Genomic DNA, 19,946 nt, shown 5'->3' with positions numbered 1-19,946 from the left:
ATTTAGATATATTTTTTTTGCTCGGTCCTAATAGAATTTTGTCTAAAGTCTGTAATTTATTGTAGATTCCAAATTCCTTAATATCTTGTTTATATCTACTATGAATTTGAAGGTACACCCACTGATCAATTTTAAATCCTCACTCTTGTAATTCTTGTTGGGTTTTCAGTTTTCCTTGTGGGTCTAATAAATTTTCGTACTTAATCATTTTAGTTATATCCAAATTATTAGGGTGTACTATCACTTCCATTGGAGATAGCCAAATCGGTATTTTTAGATAAAGTTTTTTACGTACTTTTTTCCAATTGGTTAATAGAGAGTCCCTGAAAAGATGCCTATGGAAATATGATTGCCTGGGTTTCCCAGTTTCCCACAGAAAGGCATGCCATCCTTTCTGCATATCGTGGCCTTCTAATATTAGTGTTCTTTTGTTAGTTAAATTCACCCATTCCTTTATCCATAGTAGGGTGGCTGCCTTGTAATATACTTCCCAGTTTGGCAGGCCTAACCCTCCTCTGCTTTTCAAATCTTGTAGGGCTTTTACATTAATCCTAGCTTTTTCCCCCTGCCAAATAAATTTCAGTGTTATCTTGTTTAATTCCATAAAAAAAAAATTATTTAATTTGATTGGAATTGTCTGGAATAGATATAGAAATTTTGGCAGAATATTCATCTTAATCAGAGCAATCCTGCCCAATAAGGAAAGTTGTAATGTACTCCAGGAATCTAAATCTTTCTTGGATTGTTGGAGAAGTTTGTCATAGTTGTTTTCTTTTAATGATTTGCTTTGTGGAGTAAGCCAAATTCCTAAGTATTTAATTTTTTTTGTCACCTGTATTCCCATTATTGTCTCTAGTTCTTTATTCTGGTCTCCTGTTAAATTTTTAGACATTAATTTCGTTTTACCCCTATTAATTTTAAATCCTGCAACTTCTCCAAATCGTTCTAGTTCTTCTAATAAGTTATGTCCTTTTTCTATAGGCTCCTCCAGAAAAAAAACCAAATCATCAGCAAAGGCTTGTACTTTGTACTCTTCTGATTTAATCCTCAGTCCTCTAATTCTCGAATTTTGCCTAATATACGTCAAAAGAGATTCTAGGGCGAATATGAAAAGCAGAGGAGAGAGAGGGCAACCCTGTCTAACCCCTTTTTCTATTGTTATCGGATCAGTTTGTTCCCCATTTATTAGAATATTTGCCTGTTGAGTATGGTAAATTGTAGTGACGATGTTTTCGAATCTAGTGCCGAGGTTCATATTGTATATTTTTTGAATTAAAAAATGCCAATTTAAATCGTCGAATGCTTTTTCAGCGTCCAAAAACATAAATGCAAATTGTTTTTCCGGATGGGCTTCATAGTATTCTGAAATGTCTATCACTGTTCTTAGATTATTCTTAATTTGTCGAAATGGGAGAAATCCATTTTGATCTTCATGGATATGTGTGTTTAGAACCTGTTTTAGTCTATTAGCTATTATAGAAGAGAATAGTTTGTAATCTGCATTCAGGAGCGAGATTGGTCTATAATTATTAATAAGTCTATGGTCTAGGTCCTCCTTCGGGATCAGCGAAATTAAGGCTCCCCTCCATGAGTCCGGCATCTTGGCTGCTAGGAGTACCTCATTGAATACTTCCAGCATCAGTGGTCCAATTTGTTCTATGATTGTTTTGTAAAGTTCTACAGGTATCCCGTCCGGCGCTTTATTGTTACTTTGCTTCTCTATTGCTGACTTCAGTTCGGACCATGTTATATTTTTGTTTAATAATTCTATCTCTTCCTCTCCAATTGCTTTTTCGTTCACTTCCTCTAGATATTTCATTATTTTGTCCTCACAAACGTCTTCCTTTTTGTATAATTTCCTGAAGTATTTAAAAGTGATCTCTTTTTTCTTCTCTATCTCCTCTTGCAAATTGCCCCTCTCATCCATTAATTGGTGTATCAATCTTTTTTCTTTCATTTTCTTAAGTTTGTGGGCTAACCATCTCCCTGGCTTGTTTGCGTGCTCAAAATAAATTTGTTTAGTCATTTTCAGACTACTCTCCAATTTTCCTTGTTCCAATAAATTTAGATTGTGTTTAGTTGTTATTAACTGATTCTGTATTCTTTGATCTGCCGACTTCTGGAAAAAGGCACTACCGGGCTCGGCATTGTGGCTGTGCGAGCTGTTCAACAACATCGTCTCCACGGGAATAGTGCCACACGACTGGTACCGCAGCACCACTGTTCCGATCTGGAAGGGAAAGGGCAGCCCAGCGGACTGCTCCAACTACAGACCGGTCAGGTTACTGTCACACACTATGAAGATCTTCGAACGCGTCCTCGATAAGCGCATTCGGGACATCGTCGACATCAGCGTCAACCAGGCCGGATTCATCAAGAACTGCGGCACCACCGATGCCATCTTTGGTGTGCGGATGCTGATGGAGGCTCACAGAGAGAAGAAAATCCCGCTCCACACCGCCTTCTTGGACTTGGAAAAGGCCTTCGACCGAGTCCCGCACGATCTCATCTGGTACGCACTGCGAGATCACGGCGTGCCCGAGCTACTCGTACAATGGGTCCAACTCCTATACAGATGTCACAAAAGCCGTGTAAAAGCGGCAGCTGGGATATCAGAGGAGTTCAATATCACCGTCGGGCGTACACCAGGGCTCTGCTCTCTCACCACTGCTGTTCATTCTGGTGATGGACACAATTACACACGACCTGCACACGCCCGCCCCATGGACGCTGCTCTACGCCGATGATGTGTTCCTGGCCAACCTGCGCAAGGCTGAACTCGAGCACCTAGTCCAACAGTGGCACGACCGCGTCGAGCAGTTCGGGCTCGGTTGAACCTAAAGAAGTCCGAATACCTGACCACTGACAACGAAACGACAGGCTCCATCCACGTGAACGGGCAGGAGCTACTGCGCGCCTCCACCTTCAAGTACCTGGGAACTACTCTTGGGGAAGAAGGCCTACTACAAACTGAGGTGGCAGCCAGGATCAACGCAGCGTGGGGCAAATGGAAGTCCGTCACGGGCGTCCTCTGTGACAAGAAGATGCCGATGCGCCTGAAGGCGAAAATCTATAACTCTGTGGTGCACCCGTGGCCATATACGGCGCAGAGTGCTGGCCGGCGACCAAAGAAGTCGAAAGCAGACTCCAGACAATGGAGATGCGAATGCTCCGATGGTTGGTAGGCCTCACCCTACTCGATCGCGTCAGGAATGAAGAAGTGCGCAGACGGTTCAACGTCGTGCCCATCCCCACGGTCATGAGGCAGTCCCGGCTACGATGGTTCGGCCATGTGAGTCGCGCCAAGGAAGAATCCATCATCAAATCTGCGATGAAGGTGATTGTCGGAGGAGCGAGACCGCGTGGTAGACCTAAGCAACGCTGGATGGACACGATCAAGGCCGATCTAGAGATTGCGAAGGCAGACCCGACATACGTGGCAGACAGAGAGGCGTGGAAGCAGTACTCAAGGACATTAGCGGACCTCGCCAGAGCGCGAGACAAACGCTGAAGAAAAAGAAGAAGAAGAAGAAGTATTCTTTGATTTTTGGGGTTCTTTTGTAGTTGGGTTTCTAAATCCTTAATTTCTTGTTGTAAGTTACTTTGTTGGGCATACTTTCTTTTATTTCTCATAGCATTGTAAGAGATAGTTGTTCCTCTTATAAATGCCTTCATTGTGTCCCATATATTTTGTTTCGAAGTTAGTTCATTATTATTTTCTTTTAAGAAGAAGTTCAGTTCTTCTTTCAATTTATTAGTGTATTCTTCTTCTTTTATTAAGTGAGTGTTAAGAGTCCATCTTCTTTTTGGTTTTCTTCTACCTCTCCAGGTTATTTGAATTGGGTTGTGATCAGCCCAGTCGTTTGATAAGATTTCGCTATCTTTGATTTCATTAATTAATTCACCATTTATCCAAGCCATATCTATTCTTGTCCAAATTTTGTGTGGGTTAGAGTAAAAGGTAAACTGTTCTTTTTTTGGGGTTTAGCTTTCTCCAAATATCTACCAGATTCAGTTTGTACATCATATCCTTACATGGCTTCGAAAATTCTCTTTTTCCTTTTTTATTCTTACTCATGTTACTATGATCCTTCCGGTAGTCAGCAATAGAGTTAAAATCGCCAATCAGAAAAATATTGCCTTTTCCGAAATCTATTATTTTTTGGTGAAGATGTTTGAAAAATTTACCTTGATCATCATTTGGGGCATAGATTACTACCAGTAAAAAAATGTAATGCCATTAATCGAAGTTTGTACCACCAGGGTTCTTCCTTCAGGATCCGCCCAGATTAACTCCGCTTTTAAATCATCTCTCACATATATTGCAATACCTTTCTTTTTGTGCTCATCTGCTGGTGCTGTGAATAATTTTCCCAGTTTCGGACAATCTAGAAATTTCTCCTCACTTTTCCTAATGTGTGTTTCTTGTATGCAAACTATATCAACATTTTGTTTTATTAGTTTAGTTAGAATCCTCTTCCTTTTAGCTCTTGAATTTAGGCCGTTTATGTTGATGGAAAGGATTTTACTTCCTTCCTCCATTTACTTAAGTCTGCCTCGCTTTTTGTCTCGTAATTATACGGCTCTCTTCTTGCAGGAGGTATGGGGATGTTTCTACTCTTTCTTGTTGTAAGTTGTCTTTTCCTTGAGTTTGGACGGGTCTTTCTTCCTTGTTCCTATGGCAGTTCCGATCTTCCTGCATGTTCCTTTGGGTTTCCTCCTTAGTGTGTTGATCCTCCGTGGTTGTTAGCTGTTCTAGAAAGTCTTGTGCTTGTTCTATTGAATCTATTTTAATTTTTCTTCCCTTCCACCATCCCTTCTGGAATGTGCCATTTGAATGAAATTTCTTTTTTATTTAAGTGGTTAGCTAAAAATTTATATTTTTGCCTTAAGGCCCTCACTTTTCTTGGAATCTGCTTGAGAACTATGATCTCTTTGCCCTTATATAATACTCTCTCATCTCTGGCCATTCTAAGTATTAGATCTCTCACGCATCTTCTTGAAAAGCGGATATGGATCTCCCTTGGGCACTTGTGACGCCTTGCGTAACTGGTATTCACCCTATAGACTTCGTCGAATTCTTTGAGTAAGTCATCTTTCTCTTTTCCAACTAGATCAGCCAACAAACCTGCCATTAATTGCGCTAGTTCTTCATTTTTGGATTCCTCCACGTTTTGGAACCTTAGGTATGCCGCTGCTCTGTCCATCTCAAGTTGGACCAAGGAATCTTCCATTTCTCTATTAACACTTTTAAAGCCTTCTTCAGTCCTTTCTAGGTTCCTCTCCGCTCGTTCTGTCCTCCTCTCTATTTCTTTTTATTTTTATTTCAGTTCTTTCCATAGCCAATTGCATTGTCCCCACCTTATCTTCGACTTTCTGTATATCTGCTCTCATCTCCTCTTTTAATTTCCCCATTTCTTCCTTCAGTTCGCTAATATCGGCTCTGGTCTCATTGTGATTCCTAATCATAATCTCCTGCATTCTAGACATTGATTCTTGCAGGGATAATAGTGTCGCTTGCAGATTGGCATTAGTGACGGTCGGTTGTTTTTCTCCTGTCAAGGTCTCTTCTATAGTTTTCTGCGTTGTTGGGGAGGCAGTTGCCAAAGTTGTCGTCAAGGTCTGGGTGTTCTTCCTTCCCGTTTTCAGGGCCATGGTTGTTGTGGAAGTCATCTCTGATAAGATTTGTTTTTGCAATTGGATAATGTTAAGAATATTTTCCCAAATCACCATTCGATGTAATAGCCCTTTAAATGTGATTGCAAGTCTATTTACTAAGCTTACACACCAAGTTATTTTAGATCTCTTTCTTCGACCCAATTTGTCGCTTAGGCACTTTAAATTCCAATTCAATAAAGTGTTATCACATACTATAAATAGAATATTATCAAATATTATATATTAAGTATTATATATTGTTCTCTATACTAAGTTCATATACCAAAATTCATTAATTATATTTAACCCCTAATAAATCAATATCATATCAAATCAAACTTATTTACAGCTAACAAACAACTCTAAAATTTCTCACTCTGTATATACCTTTGTCCTATAATGTAATTAATATTCAAGGTTCCAGTTAATCTAAGTCAACCCAATTTAACAGACCTTCAAATTTTTGTATATTCAAAAGACTCTAATCAGTAAACCCTAATAACAATAATAAGCAGTTTGCCTTTACATCTATATTTATAATTGTTATAGAGAGAAAGGAAAGACTAAGAGAGAAAGGGAGAGAGAAAGGGTGCGGGAAGAGAAGGGTCTTTTAGATTTCAGGGAATCACTAGACACATATCTGTGGGATTAGTTCCATAGAAAAACAAGTCTGAGTTGGGGCTGGTGTTATAGTCTTATAGTCTTTCTTCCTGGGCGCACCGAAGGAGCAGAGGGAGGAAGTGCTGACTAATTGCTGTCAGCACTCAGCATTCAGTCTTTACCAGTCTTTACCAGGATTCCGTCTGTCTCTTCCTTCTTCTTCTTCCCTCTTCTTCCTTTCTGTCAGCAATTGTCAGTCCACAATCCGCCTCAAATCGATCCCTTTTAGAAATCAGTTTTGTAGGCAGTGTAGCTATAAAGAAGAGGACCTTACATATAAAAGTCAGTGCGCCACTATCTCGCCCTCTGCAGCTCGCTCTGCCCTCCTTCGCAGCTATAGTTCTCCCCTAGTCTTCTAGTCTTCTCAGGCGCTGATCCCAGATGGCAATCCACTCCCGAGCTTCTTAAAGATCCCACCGCCTTCCTCTCTCCTCGACAATCTTCTTCCAAACGCTCCAATCCACACTTTCATTTTAAGTGTTGAGCCATTCTGTCTGCATTAATCCCCCTTTCACTTTTCGAATCGCTTTTCTAGCCGCTTGTCTCCAGCTTTCCCCCACTGTTACTCACAATGAAAGAGGGAGAGTCAGACCAATCTCACTCACGGCTTTTGTAGTCCTTCTGCCCTTTTCAGCTCGGATCTTTCAGGCTGTCACTTTTCGCTTCGTCAGTTCAGTGACAGACGGGACTTTGGAGCCGCCATTAGCTGGTGGCTGGCTCAATCGCGCTGGTCTTAGAGGCTCTTCCTTCGTTGCTGGGGAGTTGCCTTCCCCCAAACAGCAACCCGGGGGTCCTCTTTTCTGACATGAAGCTCTATGGGTTTCGTGTATCCACTGGGGATCCCTCCAAACGCGAGAAGAGGTGATCGAAAGCCACAGCTGGGCTTCTCCACCTCTGGACGTCCCTGTCCTGCCACCGGAAGTCCTGGCACAATTTAATAATGATCCACATCAATGTCATTGGCAAGCATTAAAGAGAATTTTAAGATATCTTAAAGGAACAATGCATCATGCATTGTATCTAGAGCCAAAAGGTGATTTGAATCTTAGTGCCTATGCAGATGCAAGTTTTGCAACTGACATAAACACTAGAAAATCAACATCTGGGATGGCTATATTATTTGGTAAGACTTTAATAGGGTGGAGGTCAATCAGGCAACAGCATATTAGCTTGTCAACGATGGAAGCAGAATTTTCATGTCTGTCATTACTATGCACTGACTTAATTCTGTACAAACAGTTATTATTAGACATGGGTATAACTGTTAAAGATTCTATTATTGTATACGAGGACAACCAGGCAGCTATACAATTAGCTACTAATATTGCTGTAAAGACTAGATCAAAGCATACTGATTTAAGATACTTAAATATTAGAGAATCTGTGAAAAATGGTCTAATTAAACTAAAGTACTGCATGACGGAAGAAAATATTGCAGACCAGTTTACAAAAGCTCAAGGTGTTGTAAAATTTAAAGAGAGTTGTGACAATTATGATTTAAAGGTGTAAATGGTTATATTATTGTAATATTATTATTATTACCCAAAAGGGGAGAATGTTAGGGATAACATTGTTTACCCTAACTGGTTTGGGTAAAAATAATAAATAAGGTATCATGGTTTGTTAGTTAAAGTGTGTGTAACTTTAACAGCAAGAATGTAATTAAGGGTGTGGTTGTAAAAGCACTATATAAGAAGCGAGGCAATTCCAGCTCGCTCTCTCTGACTTACTGATCCCTAATTACTGGATGGACTGCGTTCTTGTAGGAGTGTTGATATTTTTCTCAACGGAGAGAAGATAAGATTGGACTGATTTATTGTAAGTGTACTGACATTGGCTATTCAACACGGACTTTGCAAATAGAGTATCCCTGACAAGACTTGACTGATATGATATATGACTACTGGACTGTTTATTATGACTATGCTATAATTCTTAAATGAAATAAACAATATTTTTGATAGCACAAGCGTATCTGTATTTTTACTGCGTGTTAACTAGAAAACGTATCTCACACATTTACCTGTCTTCCTATCTGACTTCGCTGCACGTTCTGTTTAGTTTGTTTTCCTTAACACCCATTGGGGAATCCAGGCTTAACAGAGTTGGACACGCCCAGCCAGGTTTTGTGCTTCTCAGTGGTTTTTTTCCTGTGGGAAATGGGTCCAAATGGCTCTTTGAGTGTTTAAGGTTGCAGACCCCTGGGCTAGACCAAAAGCACAAAATGCGGGTCATTGATTCAATCAGTAGGGAAAAAGTTGTTTTTAAAGGAACTGCAATATAGGAAAACTGCAATATAGGGTGGGTGTGGCTTGCTGGGTGGGCATGACTTGGTGGTCACATGACTGGCTGGGCATGACCAACTCAATGCCACTCACATCAAGGGATGCCTTGCCTGGCCCTTCCCTTCCCAACCATTCCTTGCCACACCCAGCCTCAACTTATCTATAGTTCTGTAAAAATGTTGTTCACCTTTTTTTGACTTTATTATGTATGTGCTATAGATCAGTGGTCGCCAACTGGTGGACTGCGAGAAACTTTTGGTGGGCCGCAGATTAATCTCACCCCCAGAGCACCCCCCCCCAAAGCAATTAATCCAGGCTGTGCAGAAACACAAGGCTGTAACACCTACATGGCCCGCGGGAACCCTCCCCACCTATTCACTCCTTACCTGGCAAACTTCCCTGCAAAATTGCTATTTTTCCTTTTTCTGACTATCAGCTGTTCTGCTGTGCTGGGAGATTTAGATTAGCTAGGAAGCAGGAAATGGTTGGATTTCTTGCTTTCTAGCTAGTCTTTAGATCTTTGGCTCTGCTTTGCCAAAGCACAGCAAAACCTCCCTTAGGACACAGTAAGCAAATTTTATGTGAGACTAAGCTAGCCGATGGCAGATAGATAGATCACTGAATGATTCTATGAGCAACTCAATCTGCCTGCCTGCTTTGCCTGATTTTGGGTAAAAGTTGCTCTTTTTTATAAAAAAAATCAATATTTATATAAATATTTATAATATTTACATACAAGCCATGCCCAGCCAGTCACATGACCATGAAGCCACACCCACAAATTAGGCCATACCCACAGAACTGGTTAGTGGTCCCTGGGATTTAAAATAATGAGTTTGGTGGTCCCTGAGGTCCAAAAGGTTGGTGACCCCTGCTATAGATATACTTTCATGGACCACTGAAAGGAGGAAATGGCTCACATGTATGAGTGTGATAGGCAACAGGCTTTTAAGGGGCTGCCAGAAAGAAGGGGGGGCAATGTATTTTCCAAAGAAGCAGAAGGCAAAACAAGAAGCAATGGATGGTAACTGAACAAAGAGAGAAGCAATGTAAAACTAAGAAACTTCCTGACCGTGAGAACAATTAACCAGTGGACCTGCTTGTCTCCAGAAGTTCTGGGTGCTCCAACACTGGAGGTTTTTAAGAAAAGACTGGACAGCCATTTCTCTGAAATGGTATAGGGCAGGGGTCACCAACCTTTTGGACCTCAGGGACCACCAAACTCATAATTTTAGATCCCAAGGACCACTAACTGGTTCTATGGGTATGGCCTAATGTGTGGGTGTGGCTTGGTGGTCATGTGATTGGCTGGGCATGGCTTGTATGTAAATATTATAAATATTTCTATAAATATTGAATTTTTTATTAAAAAGTGCAACTTTTACCCAAAATCATGCAAAGCAGGCAGGCAGATTGAGTTGCTCACAGAATCACAGATTCATTCAGAAATCTATCTGCCATTGGCTAGCTCAGTCTGTCACATAAAATTTGCTTGCATGCAAACTCACAAAATTAATTCACAACACACCATGTATGTAAATATTGAATGTTTTTATTAAAAAAGAGCAACTTTTACCCAAAATCAGGCAAAGCAGGCAGATTGAGTTGCTCACAGAATAATTCAGTGATCTATCTATCTGCCATCGGCTAACTAAGTCTCTCAAATTTGCTTGCTGTGAATCTGCACTGAATTTGCTTGCCATGAGTCTGCACTGAACTTGCTTGCAAGCAAACCTTCAGTCCTAAGTTTCGGCTGTACTTAAAAGCAGAGCCAAAGATCTAAAGACAAGCTAGAAAGCAAGAAATCCAACCATTTCCTGCTTCCTAGCTAATCTAAATCTCCCAGCACAGCAGAACAGATGATGGTCGGAAAAAGGAAAAATAGCAATTTAGCAGGCAAGTTTACCGGGTAAGGAGTGGGTGGGGAGGGTTCCCGCGGGCCATGTGGGCGGTGTAGCCTTGTGTTTCTGCGCAGCCTGGATTAATTGCTTTGGGGGGGGTGCTCTGGGGGTGAGATTTCTCTGCGGCCCACCAACATTTTCTCACAGCCCATCAGTGGACCACGGCCCATCAGTTGGCGACCACTGGTATAGGGTTTCCCCCAAGGTCCCTTCTAAGTGTTATTCTGACACCTTTCCCAGGAACTCCACTCAGATCCAAAATGTGGCTGTGATAGTTGATCAGAGCTCCTGTTTTTTATATGCAGCAGTTTTAGCAGTTAGGACAGAGGTCTCCAAACTTGGCAATTTTAAGATTTGTGGACTTCAACTCCCAGAATTCTGGGAGTTGAAGTCCACAAGTCTTAAAGTTGCCAAGTTTGGGGACCTCTGGTTTAGGATCAGAGCTAAGTTAGTTACTTTTCTGTTATAATTCTTAAAAGGGCTCCCCTGGATGGTCTAATTCAGAGGTCCCCAACCTTTCTGGCACTAGGGACTGGTTTCATGGTAGACAATTTTACCATGGACCTGTGTGTGTGTGAGAGAGAGAGAGACAGAGAGAGAGTGGGAGGAGGGGGGAGAAAAGTATACAGTTTGGGAAAGAAGCACAAACAGAAGTGTAAATTAAATAGTGGGTGGGCCACGCATGGAGTGTGGGATTGTTACTTAAAGCCTGCCACCAGATGATTTTGCTCCAATCCAGGAGAAAATCAGAATAAACACACAAGGAAGATTTCACTAGAAAGGGCTTTATTTTGCTCCTGGAGAAAATCAGAATAAAGAACTGGAAAAGCCTTCATAGGAAGAGGCTTTTTTTGTTCTGCTTTGGAAGAAAATTAGAAGACACAGAGAAATCTTCACTGGAAGAGACTCTCTGCTTTTGCTCTAGAGCAGGGGTGGGCAAACTTTTTGGCTCGGGGGCCGCATTGACTTTTAAAATTTGACAGACGGGCCGGGTCAGCACAAGATTTTTTGGGAATCGCCCCCCCTTACCCCCCTCTTCTCCTCCTTCCCCTCCCCTCGGAGGCCCCCTGAGTCAGGAGTTGCTACCGCCGGCGCGGCTCCAGTCCTGCGTTGCCTCGGGAAGGGAAAGGCAAAAAGGAAGAGCCGCGGCGGTGCTTTGCAACGGGAGCAGCGGCACCGGAGGCTCAGGCTCAGCAGCTCCTGGTTTTGCCTTTTCCTTCCCAAGGCAACGCAGGACTGGAGCCGCACGGAGCTGTGCCGGCAGTAGCAACTCCTGACAGCCCCAGCCGGACACCTGAGCGGAGCCCGGGCGAAACTGCCTGTTGTTGCTGCCGGAGCACCACCGGGTCGCCTCCTCCAAGCAGCCTGCCCACCCACCGGGCTTCCCCTCTGACGCGCAGCTCGGGGCCAGGCGCGAGCGCCCGCGAGTTACAAGGAAGCCAAAAGTTGCTGGGAAGTTGCTCGGGTGCTGGGAGCAGGCTTTTAAAGTGCCGCCCGAGCAGGACTGCTGAGCCGGGAAACGGGGCACCAAGGCAGGGCAAGGCTCCACCAGCAGCGGCCCAGCTTTAGGTGGCTCCAAGCAGCCCGCCCCGCCCGCCGGGTGGAACCCTTCCCGCTCCTCGGCGGGAAGACGCTCCAGCCTGCAAGCTTTGCCTTTGCAAAGTTTAAGCCTGGAAGCCCCGGAAAAAAAGGGGATCGGCGGGGACTCACCTTCGGAGAGGTCGCACTCGAAGGTGATTTCGAACTCCCAGCCGAGGCCTTTGCAAATTTCTTTTCTTTCCTACCCCTAGATCGCTCTGCACTGTTTTGCAGCTTTGGGGGCCACGCAGCACAGGGCAATACGCCACGCCCAGCAATTTTTTTTCAGGGGCGGGCCCCATTGGACAGACCAACGGGCCGGATGTGGCCCGCAGGCCGTAGTTTGCCCACCCCTGCTCTAGAGGAAACCACCAATCAAAGACCCAGGAAAGCAGGAAGAGGGTAAATGACCACCACCTGCACTTTTCAATGGTTCAGCACAGTGATTCTCTTCCAAATTAGACCTGTGACTTTCTTCTAAGAGTGTGGGAAGAAAGGGGTGGGGGTGGGGAGAAGGGACAATTCTTACCCTTCCAGCAAGATAAACCGAAGATCCAGCAAGTTGAAGAAGTGCTGACAAAACCATTCAAAAGAGAGAAGGAGGGGGAGGGGAGGGGGAGAGGCAGAGACAGAGAGAGACTCGGTCAGCAGTCTTGGTGCAAACGATAGACCCAGCACTTAAGGTGATATTTCCCCCCCACACACACACACACATGTACCTTGTTTTCCTCTAACAAGGCTTTGGGAAAGCACTTGGTTGCAAGTTGGGCTGCTGCATGTTTGTCTTGCAAACTTGGAGAGGTGCAGGAAGGGAACGCAAGCCCAGTTGCAATGCTGGGAGGAGAGGGGGAAAGTGGGGAAGAAGAAGGAAAAAGAGGTAGCAGGAGAAACAGGAAGCAGGAGGACGAGGAGGAGGCAGAAGCAGGCATATCAAAAGGAGCAGGAGGAGGAAGGACCTGGAACTCAGTTGTTTCAAGGCAATTGCAAGCACAGCTGCCGGAGAATCTTTCCTGTTTGAGGGCAGAAACAAACTGAATGAAGCCCTCACATGCTGACTGGTGGGAGGGAGAGCAGGCAGCCCTCGGGTGAGAGAGGCAAACTAATCATCTAATTGAGCAGCCCGTTCTCTGCCCTAATCACCGGCTGGGTGGGCGTGGCCAGGGGTGTGTGACAGGCAGCACTCCTCCTGCACCCCCCAAAGCAAAAAAAAGGCCGTTTTTAGCCTAGCAAGCTTCCCTAGAGCCTCAGGAGACCCAAAATGGCGTGCCCCCACCCACCCCCGCCCTCCCTCCCAGGCGCGCCCTCCCTATGTGCCATTTTGGGTCTCCTGAGGCTCCAGGGAGCCTTGCTATGCTAAAAATGGGCTGCTCAATTAGGTGATTAGTTTGCCTTTCCCTGGAGCCTTAGAAGACCCAAAACAGCATGGGGGGAAGGGGTGGGGGGCACCCCCCCACACCCCACATCCACCCCCCCTCCCTGCCCCATTTTTGGCTTTGCAAGCTTCCACTTACCTGGGAGCCAGAACCAGGCGCATGGCGACTTCTGGGAAGGGTGGGGTGGGGCAGGCTGGGTGGGGCCAGCTGGTCTTCGGAACTACTGGTTTGTCAAACAGGATGTACAATTAACATCCGGTTCTCCTGAACCAGCCCGAACTGGTAGAATCCCACCCTTGCCACAGATGAGGATGGTTACCTTTAATAACCATTCAAACCCCTTTGTGCCAACCTGTGTGCATGTTATCAGGCCAAAATCACCAGGGTATGTAAACTTTTGATCAGGGTCATTTGGACAGTTTCTGTTGTCATTATAATTTAAACAGAAAACTTAGTTGATTGATAATAAAAGCCAACCACTAACCATGAGTGAAAGAAAAGTTTTTGTATTATCATTCATGTTCTCTGAAATATGGCCAAGAAATCATAAATTCTGCCAGGGTATGTAAACTTATGAGCACAACTGTATATGTTTGACTAAAATTTAATAAATGACAAGGTCATATATTTTATAATTAGTATCTATTAGGTGGGTAGGTAGGTAGGTAGGTAATTACAAGGTGCAACAATTGTTTCCTCAATAATTTGCAAGAAATGATAAATGCAACATCAAGAAAGGATGTAAAACTACTATAATGTGATTGGAATGCAAAAATAGAAGAAATGGAGGAATGTAGAATTACAGATTGATTTGGACTGGATAAATACAATCATACATGAGATATATAATAAGAGTTTTCTGGGGGGGGGAATGTTACTGCAACCCCAGCCCCGAAACGAAGGCCAGAGCTACCATCCAGGGCATGACTGGAACGAGGCCCCAAGTGCGTCATCAACACTTCCCAGAAGGCCTTCCAGGCTGCAGAGCTCCCTCCCCACCCAGCCGAAAAGGGGGGAACCCCAGGCAATTATGACCAGTCACCAGAATCCTACAGCAGCGAGGACGAGGGCTAAAATGACCCAATGGTGAGTGAACCAGTTCACCCTTTTGTCTTTCCAACATGCCTAACAGTTCCCCAAAAAAGGAATCCACAGGACTTTTCAAGTCCTAATAGACTCTAGATGCACTAGATGCTTGATCAACTTAACTACGGTCCTGAAATTGGGCATCAGAGCGAAAAGACTGGCCCACCCAATCTGGTTCGAACAGGTTGATGGGTCCCTATTGGGGGAAGCCTATGCCACCCATCTGACTGAACCAGTGAGGTTAGAGCTAGCATATCACTTGGAAGTAATTTGATTCATAATAGCCCCTAAAAATGACAGACACAGTCATATTGGGACTCTCCTGGCTGGACAAGTGGGGATTGACCATCTGGTGGCAAGGGGGCAGCTACAGACTGAGGATAGTAAGGGGACCCCAACCTCCTCCCCACCAGCAGATAAAAGCACCGCCAATGCAGGGATACCCTCCCAAAGGGCCCACCAGAAGAACTGGAAGCCATTTCTGACAAAACTCCAGAGGCCGAACAGATCCCGAGGTTATTCAGCGAGGCCGAGTGCAACGTCCTGCCTCTCCAATGACAGACTGTGTCATTGAAATAATCCCTGGGGCAAAACTACCCAAGCCCAAACTGTACATCATGACACCCCAGGAAATGCAAGAAATGCGCAAATACATATACAAAAACCTAGCAAGGGGGTTCATCAAGCCAGCCAAGCCATGGGTCGCAGCCCCAGTCCTGTTCAAAGAGAAAAAAGATGGAACTATGAGATTATGCATAGATTTTAGAGGCATAAACAGTGTGTGTGTACACAACCTATACTTCCTCCCTCTCATGAAGGACATGCCACCTGGCCAAGGGAAAAGTTTTTACCAAATTAGACCTCAGAGAAGCATACTACTGAGTATCAGAGAGGGAGATGAATGCATTCAACTGCTCCTAGGGAGCTTCCAATTCAAAGTGATGCCTTTCAGACTGCAAGGTGCCCCGCGGGTTTCATTCAATAAACGAGGTGCTTCATGAGCACCTCTATAAGGGCGTTCTCATCTACCTGAACAATATCCTCATCTACACTGCGACTATGGACAACCATGTACCCTTGGTGCATCAGGTACTGAGAAAACTTCTGGAAGCCAACCTGTACATCAAGCTATCAAAATGTGAATTCCACCATGCACAGCTAGGCCACCTGGGCTACCGGGTGTTAAATGAGGGAATAGAGATGGATCCTGCCAAAGTACAACCCGTCCTAGGCTGGAAGCATCCTTGCACCTGCAGACAGCTACAAAGCTTCTTAGGGTTCACAAACATCTATCAGCAATTCATCCCCTCCTTTGCGAAGATTGCCAAACCCATGACAGACCTCCTAAAGACAGGGAGCCCAGGAATGAAACTCTGCCTGGGACAACCCTTACAGTGGGACCTAACCTGCCAAAAGGCATTTGAAACTGTCATGCCCCGTCAGAATCTAATTCCGAGGGGGAAGGCTGAGCAGCTGACAGGGAGTGGGAGTGTGGCTCCAGTGGCTGTGGAAGAAACTGGGGAAGGGCAAAATTCGGCTGGGCAGAGCAGGGGAGAGATAGAACAAGGCAGAGGGAATTCAGAGGAAGATTCAGGCTCACCCCCTCTTCATCCTAGGGCATGCAGGGAAGAATGGAAAGGGGAGCAACATGAGTTGCATGGCTTATGTGGGAGGAAAGGAAGGGAAAGAAATTCCCTTCATTAACTACAGCTGGAAACACAGTGTTTTTAAAGGGAGTTTGCACACAGCAACTTGTGGGAAGCAAATCATGAATTATCTTTTATGGTTGAGGCTTATCTGGGTTCGTGGCATCTTCCCAACTGTGTGTGTTTTGTTGGCCTTTGAAGTCTGCAATTCCTTATCCTGCCCTGTCCAATTAATTGCTGCAGCGTGGTTTTTGTGGATTTTTATTTACAGTTTATATGTACTTTGTTTTTTGGACTGAATTTCCTCCACTTAAAGACTGTTCTTGGGAGAGTTTTTTCTCCAGCCAAAGTTAACTGGACATTGGGGGCAAAGTTGGAGGTATTAAAGGGACTTTTCTTACTTATGTAACTGTGTTGTCTTTGTGCCACGCCCTGGGTCATCACAGAAACACTGAAAGAACTGTTTGCAAAAGAACCAGTGCTGAAGCATCCCAACATGAATAACCCTTCATCATCCAAGCAGATGCCAGTGACATGGCAGTGGGAGCTGTGCTACTCCAAAGAAATAGCCAAGGAAACCTACAGCCCTGCGCCTCACATTTCCTGCAAACTCACAGACACAGAGAGGCAATGGGCTGCACGGGAAAAAGAGACTTTCGTGGTGAGATGGGCACTGTTAACCTGGCACTGCCTACTGGAAGGGGGGCAGAGGCCTTTGGAGTCTGGACCGACCATAAAAATCTGGAGGCCCTTAGGATCCCGTGAAAACTGTCACCCAAACAAGTCCGCTGGGCTCAATACTTCAATCGGTTCGACTTCATGCTAAAGCACAACCCAGGGGACAGAACTTTCTAGTTGATGCCCTCTCCTGCATGCCCCAGTACAAATGCAAACAGGAGAAGATAGTAGATGCTATAATCCCCTCTGCCCAAATAGCTGCTCAAGTAACCACCAGGTGACAATGCCACGACCAGGAAGTGATCTAATCATGAAACTCAAAAGCAAACTGCTGGCAGACCTCTGTTTCCAAGACAACCAACACATCTTGACAAAAAGAGATGACCTAGCATGGAAGGGAATGAAACTCTATGTCCCAGAATCCCTACACACCCTAATCCTCCAGAGGAGCCACAACGACAAACCAGCAGGCCACTTCGGGTTCTTAAAGACTTTACACTTAGCATGGAGGCAATTCTGGTGGCCTGGCATAATGAAAGATGTTGACAGTTATGTGAAAAGTTGCACCATCTGTGCCACAATGAAAAAATGATCTCTTAAAACCTGTAGTCTCTTAAAACCTGTGGTTGGATCAACACTGAGGCTGCTCCCTGTGAGCCCCCAGGCCCCATGATCATAGGGGGCCAAACCCATTATGAGGTGCAGCAAATCCTCGATTCGAGGTGGCACAGGAGAAAACTCCAATACTTAATCAAGTGGAAGGACAACACCTTATCAGAGGCATCTTGGGTAAAGAGTAGGAACATCCAGGCATTATAGCAAAATTCCATGCAGAAAATCCAAACAAGGCTGGGGGAGGATTGCACCCCTAAATTCTATACCTATACTCAAATTGTTTTTGCTTTGCGCAGGTCACCTTTAGGAAGTGAGGGGAGACAAATGTCAACTCGTAAAGCATTCCTGGCCTGCTCTCGAGTTGCAATAAGAAGGAGGGGGGAGATCTGATGGAGCAGTTCAGTTGCTATGACCAGAAGCACATTCTAGAGGTGTTTTCTACAGCCCGCAAAAGTGCTCCATTGGAGAATGTGATTTATGACACACCCTAGGACCGTGATGGTGAACCTATGACACGCATGCTACAGGTGGCATGCAGAGCCATGTATGCCAGCACGTGAGCTGCAGGCAAACTTACTGTGCATGCGTGCACCTCACAGCTGATTTTTGGCCAGTTTGAGGTTTTTTTTGGCCTCCAGAAAAACAGGAAGTAACAAAATGGGCCTAGTTTTTGTCCTGAAAAGCCTGCAGAAGCCTTCCTGAAGCTTCTGGGAGGCTGAAAAAGACCTCAAACTGGCCGAAAATCAGCTGTGAGATGCAGTGCAGGTAAGTGCATGGCAGCGGGGGGGGATTGCTCATGCATGCATACGGGGCAGGGGGGGCATGCATTGCCTTCTTCTCACACGAGTGCGAGAATGCAAGTGCGCGCACAATTTTTGGCACAGGAGCCCAAAAAGGTTAGCCACCACTGCCCTAGGAGGAGGGGGAAACAGGGTCATAAGTGGGCAGTAAATTATGTAGGGCAGAGCCAACTGCACTTAGGAAAAGTGCCATATCAAACAATACCTTCAGTATTCTTGGTTCAGCTTTTTCATGCTAAGATACAATTGATTTGACACTCTAAGGAAGCGCTGTCAAACTCCTGGCCTGCGGGCCGGATGTGTCACACACTGGCCATGCCCATGCCTGGTTTAGCGAAGGGGGAAATAAGTCCTGATGTGAAGCTGCCGTGATGATGTGAATTTGACACCCCTGCTCTAAGGTAATGAGATGGCAGCAATGATCCAAGATAGTGTTGGCTATGCTTCAAGTCTCTCATTACATTAAAGTTAATAAATTAAAATCTCCAATGATTGTTATTCATGGAAAATTCTTAATGCATAATTGTGGATTGGCAAATTATAAATTCTCAAATTCTCATATTATGCCTAAATTATTATTTAAATTGTATTTAAATTCAAAATAGAGAATAACTAACCTCCTGTATCTACTTTCTAATTTCCATCAGCCTCAATCCTTGCATACTATTATTTCATCTATTGTAATAGGGAGAAAGAGAAGTTTCTCTTCTCCAACCTGCTAATTTTTCTCTTTTTGAAACAGTAAATGCCAAACAGAGGGGAAAATGTGTTTAGCTATTCTCCTTTCTGCATAAACTACTGTCAAAGAAACTGCTGAAAAAGTAGTAGAGGCAATGATAGTTGGAGAGAGTTTCATTTGTATGGAATTACTTTGGCAATCCTGAGTTATCTTCCAGTTTTCCAGGACAATAGCAGTTTTTCAAGCCCTATTACATATTGAATGGGATATGCATGCTGTACACAAAACCACATTTCTTGACTATACCACAAGAAGGAACTTATTGGTTATAATAGCAATTGTAATTTACTTGATAATTTGATTGTTTGTGCTAAGTTCTCTTTATCTACTATTCTGTTTATTTTAGCTTGGATCATAGCTAGAGAATGTTTTTTTTCATTTTCTTCAACCCAATTTTAATGTAATTGCTCATTGATACCTGGAGATGATTCATTGGGTGGAGCTTCAGGAATTCCATAAATTGGGTAGATCCAACGAAGTCCTTTAAGTTCTTCATCCTTTATTATTACAGTTTGGCTAAGAAATATAAGCAAATATTAATATTATCACTTAAAAAAATCTAGTACAATAATTACTTTGTGGCCTTATCTATCTATTTAACACTTGTTTGAAATTTCTTGTATCTCTTGCATATAAAAGCAAAATATCACTCATGCATCATCACAAAATCTCCAGACCTGTAAAGCCTACAAACTTGAAATTTGGCACGTAGGTTCCTCTTGGCTTTTAGGTGCTCACTGAGAAAGGATTTCAAAATGACCTTTGGAACATTAGCATTTTGTATATTAATATTAATATGCTCTGATGTTAAGGAGTTCTACTCCCCCTCCCCATCTGAAAAGAAATCTGTTCCAAATGCAAAACACAAGCAGAGGAGAGGAGTTTCAGTTTTACAGCAGCAACCAGCTTTAACAGAACAGTTTAGCT

At 44.0% G+C, this 19,946-nt stretch overlaps 1 protein-coding gene across 1 annotated transcript in view; it reads right to left on the bottom strand.

The window, feature by feature from the left end:
- LOC113424465 (cilia- and flagella-associated protein 47) overlaps nt 1–19,946 on the bottom strand; it is an 851,958-nt gene that overhangs the window by 700,555 nt on the left and 131,457 nt on the right. The window contains exon 11 of the mRNA XM_087966882.1: nt 19,438–19,535. Within this exon, the coding sequence (XP_087823008.1) occupies nt 19,438–19,535 (98 nt within the window). The remainder of the gene's footprint in view (nt 1–19,437; nt 19,536–19,946) is intronic.

The sequence above is a fragment of the Notechis scutatus genome, chromosome 5, assembly GCF_049901735.1.
Source record: "Notechis scutatus isolate UNSWTSFEM ecotype Mainland chromosome 5, rNotScu1.2, whole genome shotgun sequence".
NCBI lineage: Eukaryota > Metazoa > Chordata > Lepidosauria > Squamata > Elapidae > Notechis > Notechis scutatus.
The sequence above is the reverse complement of the archived record's forward strand: the minus strand, read 5'-3'. Positions and strand labels throughout refer to the sequence as shown.